Consider the following 11,214-nt stretch of genomic DNA (forward strand, 5'->3'; position numbering starts at 1 on the left):
CCGCATACGGGAAGTGACTTTTCAGCAGGCGACAAGAAAATCAATTGACGGGGACAATGGAAACCACGGCAACACTGTCCGTGAGAAAGGCCGATTTGACCAAAGAGTCCAAGCAGGAGGCGACGAGCGTGTATACTGCAGAACGTGTTTATTGAAAATGTGTGTGACCTTGTGATTTCCCTGCGTGGTTTCCCTGTTTCCACTCACTGCCAGTGTCGTGTGAAGAAGTGTGGGTATTTTAACCTCACCTTTTGACCTCCTCATTATGGCTACGGACATCCACAACAAAATCAAATGTAACCGTCTGGTTGCTAGGTTTCCAAGCATTCACGAGCGAGTATACTTAAAGGCACAGTAAGCCTCCCGTAAACCATCACAGATACTGTCAGGCTTTTACACACAGTACAAACACCCTTTCATTTAAACACTCACCGCTTGAGAACATCCTAGGTGCCCTCCGTAAAGAGCGAGCAATTTTCAAAGAATTCATTTTTGCGTGGTTTATCTTACCCCTGAGCCATCGTGAACCCTTGTGATCCAGTTTCTTTTTTTCACAATGTAGTCGTCAGTTTGTAATTTGAATGCGACTCGCTGTAAGCTTATCTGCAATAGCAAGTTATTATGTACCTCTGAATCTATACGAAACTAACGGCTATTATTCACAAGAACTCTAGCGATGGCTTTTGAATGTTCAGAGGAACTGGCGATAGGCATAAACCGTCGTCTGGTACGAGAACCACGACCTTTCGTGACCCTGCTTCCGGGCTTTTCTTTTTTCAAACTTTCAAAACTTCGAATTGTACTGATCTTGTCTTGATGAAAAAATAATTATTTTATGATTTAATAATGTTTGTGTAACAAGCTGTCAATTTATTATTTAGATTTTAAAAGTTAGGTCTAGCGCCAAAACGCACCACGGTCCGATTTTGAGAGGAAACAATCCGCAAAATTAATTCTTTGAAAATTGCTCGCTCTTTACGTAGGGCACCTGGGATGTTCCCGTTCTGTGAGCGTTCAAATGGAAGGGTGTTTGTACTGTGTGTAAAAGCCTGACAGTATCTGTGATGGTACGGGAGGCGTACTGTGCCTTTAAGAGCGTGTTTGTTGAAAATGTGTGTGACCTTGTGATTTCTCCGCTTGGTTTCCCTGTTTGCACTTATTACAAGTGTAGTGTGATCTTTGCAGCTAAGAAGTGTGGGTATATTTTAACCTTCACTTTTTGACCTCCTCATTATCATTACGGACATCCACAACAAAATCAAATGTAACCTTGGGATTGCTGGGTTTCCCAGCAGTCACTGTCACTGTGATGAGAACTTTGACGCAACGATCTGTCAGTGTGGACATTTCATGCTTCAACTTTTGACCTTGTCGTCATGACTACGGACATCCACAAGAAACCCAGCTTTGACATCGCTGGAACAATAACAACATAATATGGGACTCTGTCGGCATGCAAGTATTGTTGATGACCAGGATCTATCAGAGACATAGAAAGAAGTGTATGTCTCTGTATTTATGTAGACGATGACGACGTAGTTAATTCTCATTTGTTCCATATTTTCGAACGTTAAATACGCTGATTGTACAAACTCTTTAATGCGTCGCTTCTAGTGACTTAATAACATGGACGTGTATCATCGTGGTTTTGCATCATAAGGAGTGTATATATATACAGAATATGACAAGTTTCGCATAAAAATGTTATACAGAAAGCAACCCTTACTTTGCGTTGAAAAACAAGCAGAAGCAAACGATCATATTACAGTTAAAAGAATAAAGACAGACAAAGAGACGGACATACTGACAGACAGCCCGATATACAGACAGACCGACCGACAGACAGACAAACAGACTGACAGAGGGTTAGAGAGGATACAAAGAGGCACTCAAACACTCAGACATGATAAACCACGCAGGAGATTCATAAATCCTTAATTTATATACATTTAATTTTGCTGATTTTCACTGGCAGCTTAAACTGGGTCAGCATCTTTCTCTGTCAACACTGTCCGGCAGTGTTTCGTGTGTGTGCTAGCCACCATAGTTATACATTTTGACATCGGCCATGTTCTGGGTTTTTTCAGTAATTAATTAGTGTTCATAAAAGCCAAATGCAATCAGTTTGCAAAGTCAAAGTTGTATTGAAATATTTTATTTCAAGACAACTATAATTCTGATGTCTAAAATAGGTCGCAGGAAGCATTGTTCTTTTACGCATAGTGCACGCAAGGAGAACAGCATTTCAAGCAGAGACAAATACACAACACGAGTAGGCTACGTTTTCTTTCAAAGTAGCCTAGCTATCGTGTCTTTCTTAGGCAAAAAAAAAGTCTGTTTACGGTAACATAGGCCAAAAAAATAGGGTCGGTAGGTCGGGATTTTTTTTAAAAATTTTTTCTTCCCCCAAATGCCAAAAAAAAGTTTAGGGTCGCGCGAAAAAATACGGTCGGTCGGGATACCGTAAACAGATTATTTTTGTGTGTGTGCCTTAGCTGCAACAGTAGCCAGAACAAGAATTTTCAATATGATCGGCATCAGCCTGCCTTACACACAATAAACAAGAGACTCAAAATTGTGCAGCTTTTTTCGCCAACCTGGAAAGAAACAGAAATGCGGAAAGGCGAAAACCAACCCAAAGCAACACTAGAATCAGAAAATGGAATACTCTGTCTTCACTGCTAAAACCAAACTGCTGGAGGATGTCAGACCCGTCAGAAAACATGCACCAAATCTCCGTAGTATCATTGTCCAACGCTGCGCTAATGTTCATCGTAGTGTCGTCGTATAGTGATGTGTCGATGCTCGACGTTGTCCCAAAGCTGATCGTAGTGCTCATATTAAGATCACCGGTGTTGTGGAACAACGTAGTACTGTTGATCTCCGTTGTGATGTTATGGTCTGTTGAGTCAGGACAGTGGATATGATCGATAGATCTCCATTGGTTGACCATGAGCAGTTCTTGGCTGTGCCAGAACCACGAGATGTACCTGTGGAATGTAGGTGATTTGTGTGTTTTGTTGTAGTTTCCGAGGTTCTTAAATGTAAAGTAAAAAGCACAAAAACACAAACACACATTGAGACAGAAAAATTCACAGACACACACACTGACGGACATAGACAACAGAGCAGACAGAAAAAATGGCCATGGACCTCTTAACAGTCTCGGGGCGCCCTTCATTTACACTTTTAACTTTTGAGTGCACACCCCCCCTTCCTCCCAAACTAACTGATCCGCCCCTGCTCACCTCAACCAAGACACCCGATGGGGGACACTCGCCGCGTTGACCAAAAACCCCGACACCAACACCAACCACGTCAAGGTCCCTGCAGCCCACACCTCCGCCACACTGCGATCCCCACCGGCGTACATCAACAACATGTGCCCGAAGCTGGCTGACACGTTGGCACTCAACGTCACCACCGCCACAGCCACGAAAAAGCCTCCAACATCGTCGCGGAGTCCGACCATCCAGTAGTTTACGCTGACGAAGAGGAAGGGGAGGATTGAGTGCAGGGGGAGTTCTGCTAGGCTCAAGGCGAGGTAGAAAGCGTCGACACGGTAGAGACGGATCTGGAAGTCTTGGAGAAGGATGGGGATCCAATGTGGTAGAAGGTTGAGCACGTAGTAGCACTGCGGGAGAAGGTTTGGTTATGAGGTAAGTGTTGTTGACGAGAGAAAATGAGTGTCTTGTTTGTTGTTATTCACTCTGCGCTTGCTCTCTATATCGCTTGCTTATCTCACTCACTTATGCAAAAACATGTGTGCGTGCGCGCGCGTACACACACACACACACACACACACGCACACACACACACACACACACACACACACACACACACACACACACACACACACACAAATCCGAGCTTAATTGTGTTGTTTGTTGTTATTCACTCTGCGCTTGCTCTCTAAATCGCTTGCTTATCTCACTCACTTATGTAAAAACATGTGTGCGTGCGCGCGCGTACACACACACACACACACACACACACACACACACACACACACACACACACACACACACACACACACACACACACACACACACACATCCGAGCTTAATTGTGAGCTAGTGAGATGCACGGTACGGACAAACACGCTTAAGTTTCTTCTATTTTTGTTACTCACACTGATCGGTGATGGCACCATAATGAAATATTTCATACACACGTACCCGCACCATGCAAGTATCCTCCAATTGCTAACCAACTAGCAAAGAACAGAGTTTGCCATTGGTACCTGGAACAGCCCCGACACAGTGCAGATGGTGAAGAGAGCTCCGTTGACGCCGAGGACATCGTGCTGGTCGTAGTCTGTCACCACACCGTCCCCATTCTTGTCCAGCCTGTAGAACGTGCCCCCGATCATCAGGCTCAGCATCAGCACACCCATCGACCCCACTCTGATCTTGGTCGCCTCGCGCATTAGGGTTATGTAACACCTGTGAGAGCACAATACATGCAAGTGACGTGATCATTGGACTCAGAATCACATTCAGCTCGCTCAATAGCCCCACTGTGATCTTGGTCGCCTTGCGCATTAGGAATATCCAGCACTTGTTGCAGCACAATGCATGCAAGTGACGTAATCATTGGACTTACGCACGCTCAATAGCTCCACTTTGATCTTGGTCGCCTTGCGCAGTAGGGATATCCAGCACCTGTTAACGTTGCAGCACAATGCATGCAAGTGACGTGATCATTGGACTTACGCACTCTCAATAGCCCCACTTTGATCTTGGTCGTCTCGCGCAGTAGAGATATCCGACATCTGTGGCAGCACAATGCATGCAAGTGACATGATCATTGGGCTTACGCACGCTCAATAGCCCCACTGTGATCTTGGTCGCCTTGCGCATTAGGGATATCCAGCACTTGTTGCAGCACAATGCATGCAAGTGACGTAATCATTGGACTTACGCACGCTCAATAGCTCCACTTTGATCTTGGTCGCCTTGCGCAATAGGGATATCCAGCACCTGTTGCAGCACAATGCATGCAAGTGACGTGATCATTGGACTTACGCACGCTCAATAGCCCCACTTTGATCTTGGTCGCCTCGCTCAGTAGAGATATCCGACATCTGTGGCAGCACAATGCATGCAATAACTAAATTGACGCTTTACGCCGTTTTTGCTATTTTCTTCCTCTTCGTCTGCGTTCGTGGGCTGCAATTATCTCACGTGCACTCGGGTTTCATTCATTGCGCGTCCTCAGTAGTAGCATTGGCTAATTAGGGAAATTTACTGCTAATACGCCACTGACTCCGGAACACCCCCCCCCCCCCACCTAAAAAAAAAAGAAAAAAAGAGATTTTTTTGTTGATAACAACAACAAATTCGAAACAAAGAAATACTAAAGGCTCAGATTGCACCAGATTGCTCCATTTTCCTTGATTTTTATCAAGATTGTCCGGGGGGCGGGCGTCTCCAAAGTCACAAACCTCCAAAAGTTGACATGGAACTGAAGTAACCAAGGAACCACGCGACGTGGCGCACTGAAGGGAAGCAAGATGACAGTGTCTATGAAGTTGGAGCGTTTGAGGTTGTCGATCTCATCCCTGATATCTTTGGCCTGCACGGTGTACTGGAAGCTTTGGTGAGCCATTTCTGCCTGTGTGGAGAAGAAGGTTTTGCTATGATATCCGAAAGACCCAACCCCTAATGAAGGGTATGCTAGAAGCTGTGGTGAGCCATCTCTGCCTGTGTGGAGAAGAAGGTTTTGCTATGATATCCGAAAGACCCAACCCCTAATGAAGGGTATGCTAGAAGCTTTGGTGAGCCATTTCTGCCTGTGTGGAGAAGAAGGTTTTGCTATGATATCCGAAAGACCCAACCCCTAATGCAGGGTATGCTAGAAGCTTTGGTGAGCCATCTCTGCCTGTGTGGAGAAGAAGGTTTTGCTATGATATCCGAAAGACCCAACCCCTAATGAAGGGTATGCTAGAAGCTGTGGTGAGCCATCTCTGCCTGTGTGGAGAAGAAGGTTTTGCTATGATATCCGAAAGACCCAACCCCTAATGCAGGGTATGCTAGAAGCTTTGGTGAGCCATCTCTGCCTGTGTGGAGAAGAAGGTTTTGCTATGATATCCGAAAGACCCAACCCCTAATGAAGGGTATGCTAGAAGCTGTGGTGAGCTATCTCTGCCTGTGTGGAGAAGAAGGTTTTGCTATGATATCCGAAAGACCCAACCCCTAATGAAGGGTATGCTAGAAGCTGTGGTGAGCTATCTCTGCCTGTGTGGAGAAGAAGGTTTTGCTATGATATCCGAAAGACCCAACCCCTAATGCAGGGTATGCTAGAAGCTTTGGTGAGCCATCTCTGCCTGTGTGGAGAAGAAGGTTTTGCTATGATATCCGAAAGACCCAACCCCTAATGAAGGGTATGCTAGAAGCTGTGGTGAGCCATCTCTGTCTGTGTGGAGAAGAAGGTTTTGCTATATGATATCCGAAAGACCCAACCCCTAATGCATCACCACCACCATGAGCTGCAGCAGCAAGAACGTTGCGGTGTTTGTTATAATACTGAAAACAATATATCTAAAGGATGAAAGTTGTGAAAAATGAACAAATCTGGAGAGAGAAAAGTAGGGGTCCAAGAGGCAAAGACCCCGTAAAGTCAAAGCACTTCAGGGATTCTTGACATACTCTGGGGCCGCAACAATCCCAGAAAATGCTTTAAAAAAAACCTGGAGTTCTAGATTTCCAATGAGGATTTTCAAACCTGCTCTCGAAAACATCTGGAATTCTAGATTTCCGGAGGCGGTTTTCAACCCTGCTCTCCAAAAAATCTGGAATTCTGAATTTCCGGAGGGGTTTTTCCACCCTGATCTCCAAATAATCTGGAATTCTAAATTTCCGGAGACGGTTTTCAACCCTGCTCTCCAAATAATCTGGAATTCTACATTTCTGGAGAGGGTTTGCAACCCTGATCTCCAAAAAATCTGGAATTCTAGATTTCCGGAGGTGGTTTTCAACCCCGCTCTCCAAGAAATCTGGAATTTTAGATTTCCGGAGGTTATTTTCAACCCTGCTTTCCAAGAAATCTGGAATTCTAGATTTCCGGAGGCGGTATTCAACCCAGCTCTCTAAAAAATCTGGAATTCTAGATTTTACAGAGGCGGGGTTCGACCTTGCTCTTAAACAAGAAGAGCAAACGCTCGATCGAGTCACTTTCGCAGTTCTGAATATTATATGAGGCATCAGATGGACAGGAAGAAATTGCTATTCACAACACAATACAGATGTAAATAATTTGATGTAAAGAATAATCCTATAAAGTTTGAATCAAATCCGATGAATAGTTTCAGAGATATGACATTTCAATTTTTTTCCTTCAAGACATACCTGTGACCTTGAAAAAGGTCAAAGGTCACCAAAGCAGACGTCAAAGTGGAGAGGTCACTGGGAGTCACGTTCACATAAAATTTGAGCCCGGTCACTTTTATAGTTTCCGAGAAAAGCCCAACGTTAAGTTGTGTGTTGCCGAACAGAAAAGGCTAGTTATCTCCCTTGTTTTTCTGATAACGTTCGTAAAAGGCTACAGATGTAAATACTTTGATGTAAAGAATAATCCTACAAAGTTTCAATCACATCCGATGAACTTTGTCAAAGATATAAAATGTCTAATTTTTCCTTTGACGCTGACCTGTGACCTTGAAAAAGGTCAAAGGTCAACGAAACCATCGTTAAAGTGTAGAGGTCATTGGAGGTCACGACTAAACAAAATATGAGCCGGATCGCTTTGATAGTTTCCGAGAAAAGTCCAACGTTAAGGTGGTGTCTACGGCCGGCCGGCCGGACGGCCGGCCGGACGGCCGGCCGGACAGACTAACACTGACCGATTACATAGAGTCACTTTTTCTCAAGTGACTCAAAAATTGTGAAGTCTAAATTTCCGTAGTTTTTTTTTTCCCTGCTCTCCAAGAAATCTGGAATTCTAAATTTCCGGAGGTATGTTTCAACCCTGCTCTTCAAGAAATCTGGAATTCTAGATTTCCGAAGGCGGTTTTTAACCCTGCTCTCCAAGAAATCTGGAATTCTAAATTTCCGGAGGTATGTTTCAACCCTGCTCTCCAAGAAATCTGGAATTCTAGATTTCCGGAGGCGGTTTTTAACCCTGCTCTCCAAGAAATCTGGAATTCTAGATTTTGCGGAGGTGGGGTTCAACCCTGCTCTCCAAAAAAGTTGCATTCTAAATTTCCGTAAGGGGTTTTCAACCCTGCTCTCCAAGAAATCTGGAATTCTAGATTTCCGGAGGCGGTTTTCAACCCTGCTCTCCAAGAAATCTGGAAATCTAAATTTCTGGAGGGGGTTTTCAAACCTACTCTCCAAAAAATCTGGAATTCTAGATTTACGGAGGCGGTTTTCAACCCTGCTCTCCAAATGCATCTTCACAATGCTGGAGCCAATACCTTGAGCCTGACGAAGCGGGGGTGCCCGGAGACGGTGAGGGTCTCGATGAAGAAGTCAGCGGGGTTGAAGTACTGTGGGCAGGGCTCCCCCATGCTGCCGAAGTAACTCAGGGCCTCTGAACACGTCCCCGTGAAAGCCACGCGCCCTGCGGTCAGCAACAGCACCTGCACGTCCATTATTTATTTATTTATTTATTTTTTTAACTTTTGGGAAGACGCTTAAGCGTGCCCTTATAATCGATAAAAAATAACATTATTTATTCCCCCCTCTGCTTCTTTACCTCTGTAAACTTGTAGGGGTAGTTATTTTTCGATAATGACCCAGCAACCAAACAAATAACGACCCAGCAACAGCCTGAATCCTCGATAGTGCAATGGGTTGAGAAGTCGTTCTGTTTCGGTACTACTTTTTGCGACTGAAAAGTTCCGAACGCTCTAACGTACGAAGTATACATCTCTGGAGCAAACAATACAAACATACCGCATTTAAATTAACAACTACAGGCCTGAACACATGAATCTTCATATAAAATCCATGAGTTCGGTTGTTTTCTGAATCTAGATTTGCCGTGCTCAAACGTTCATCACAAGCAATTTCCCGCAAGGCAAGTAACTCATACTTTGTCTAGCGACAAGAGTAGTTCCCCTTCTTTTCACTCAGTTTCTTCGACAACAGACTGCAATCCGACGGTCAGTTTTCAACAATATTTCATTTAATAAACAGATCACACGCAACCAAATGCACACATCTCATCAATTTAAACAACATAAAGCGGTTTCATACACTATTTTCCCCAGAAAACTGAACTTCATACAGTTTTTAACGTTGGAACACGGGTGCAAAAGTTCGTCTGCTAGTCCCATTTGACGAAAGAACATTATCCTAAGCGATACCAAAACATATACAGAACACACAATATCTGCCTTTGCCGCCACAGCAGAATAACAGCATGATTATCTGTGTACTTGATTTTAGTCCAAAATAGGAAAACTGACAAGAAGTGTTAACAGAATGGAATGATTTGCACGGAACTATACAACCGCGCATTAATCGATCGCCTGCGCAGGTTGACTGGTTGAGTGAATAGGATTCGATCAAACTTTCGCAAAAAACCTCCTCTTTTCTTTGAATAACTGAAGAAAGGAGGAATAAAGAGGTTACACACCTCGTCTCAGTGATTATAAAAAATAATGGTCTCAGTTCGCGGTCATGAAAAAGCTCGCTAAAGCTCGCATTTTTCATGATCCGCTAACTTCGACCATTATTTTTAATAATCACTGAGACTCGGCGTGTAACCTCTACATAATACACTTGGTATCTGTATGTTTCACTGTACATTAATCTGTGGCACAGCAAATTTAACATTTACTTTTGGCGCGAATTCTTACAATACATAAATGGACAAGAATGTAATAACCAATGCTGTTGTGTCTGCGGTGTCAAAATTTGCACCTCCATTATTTGTGTTGATACATTTCAGGGGCGGATTAATCAGCGCTTCTGGGGTGATAACGCGAGACAACTCCTGTGATCTTGCCGCGAGGTGGCGCCAGTTACCAGCCGAAAGAAAGAAGGGGCATAACCTCACCAGAACCGACCATTGTCTGTTTACCGAATAAAATGCACGACATACACACGAACTGTTACCAAACCGATATCCTATTTGGGACCAATGCAAGTTTTTTTTTCTCGTGTGATCTTGCCGCGAGGTGGCGCCAGTTACCAGCCGAAAGAAAGAACCGCCCATTAGCTTGTAAGGGGGGGGTGGAGGGGGTGCACTTTGAATTTAAAAGTGTAAATCGAGGGCGCGCTGCGCTGTGCACTCCCCATGAGCCCATGGCACCCTTGCATATGAACAAAGTAGTAGTGATGAGTATCAAATTTCCATTACAAACATCAGCAAAAAAATAAATGAGTTTTTTTCGTAAAGATTGGCGCTCCATGTCTCCTCATTCTTCTTCTTCTTCTTCCCCCTTTCTACCTATTTTCTGTTCTCATGTTGTTCCTTATTACTTATTACTTTCTGTATTACTTTCGGTTGATCCCAAACATGCCCTCTCGTACCAGTTAGTTACCTACACAGTTTGACGGCAACTTTCTTGATGTCTGTTATGGGTTTTATTTTGGCCTTGATTTGCTGTGTGAAGTGCTTCAAAGTAATTTGGCGAAGCATGTCGTTCAAAAACCTCGCTCCCTCTTTCAAAACATTGAGTTTTTTGTTTTCTTTCCTTCTTTTCTTAACACACGTATTACTCCTAGTTTCTGTGTAGGCCCTGAATCAAAAGAAAATCCATGACAAACCTTATTGAAGTAGGGGAATATGTTCGAGGAGGGCTGCCGAAGTACGCAGACGACACTGTGCTGACGTTCGGCCAACCTGTGTAGCACCTTGACCGTTGCTGTCGCTTCCCGGGTGTCCAGTCCAGAGGTTGGGTCATCGCAGAAGATGAGCGGGGGGTTGGAGGCCATCTCACACCCCAGGGAAAGACGCCTTGCTTCCCCTTTGGTGATGCCTTTGTTTGTACCTCAAAGATTAATTCGATAAAAAAAAGAGAGTTTTAGACTTTATCTTCTTAATCATGTAAACTGATAGGGAAAACCATATCACGTACAGAATCAAAAAACAAGAAAGGTAAGTTGTCGGAACGTTTGTTATTGACAAAACAATACGTTACAATCACAAATATATCGACCCAACGGTCTTTTAAGTGCACAGAAAAACCATTGGTAACAAGAACTTAGCTTGATGGAATGTTTGGCCGCTTGTTGGGAAGCCACAACCGAATGAATCATAATT

At 43.9% G+C, this 11,214-nt stretch overlaps 1 protein-coding gene across 1 annotated transcript in view; it reads right to left on the reverse strand.

The window, feature by feature from the left end:
• Nucleotides 1-1,934: 1,934 nt before the first annotated feature.
• The window catches only part of LOC138978288 (uncharacterized), a 15,532-nt gene continuing 6,252 nt past the window's right edge, over nucleotides 1,935-11,214 (reverse strand). Inside the window, exons 5-10 of the mRNA XM_070350966.1 lie at nucleotides 10,719-10,942; nucleotides 8,417-8,581; nucleotides 5,447-5,616; nucleotides 4,244-4,445; nucleotides 3,249-3,634; nucleotides 1,935-2,990 (exon numbers count right to left, since the gene is read on the reverse strand). Of these exons, the coding sequence (XP_070207067.1) occupies nucleotides 2,570-2,990; nucleotides 3,249-3,634; nucleotides 4,244-4,445; nucleotides 5,447-5,616; nucleotides 8,417-8,581; nucleotides 10,719-10,942 (1,568 nt within the window). The 3' untranslated portion in view covers nucleotides 1,935-2,569. The remainder of the gene's footprint in view (nucleotides 2,991-3,248; nucleotides 3,635-4,243; nucleotides 4,446-5,446; nucleotides 5,617-8,416; nucleotides 8,582-10,718; nucleotides 10,943-11,214) is intronic.

The sequence above is a fragment of the Littorina saxatilis genome, linkage group LG10 (genome assembly GCF_037325665.1).
Source record: "Littorina saxatilis isolate snail1 linkage group LG10, US_GU_Lsax_2.0, whole genome shotgun sequence".
Lineage (NCBI taxonomy): Eukaryota > Metazoa > Mollusca > Gastropoda > Littorinimorpha > Littorinidae > Littorina > Littorina saxatilis.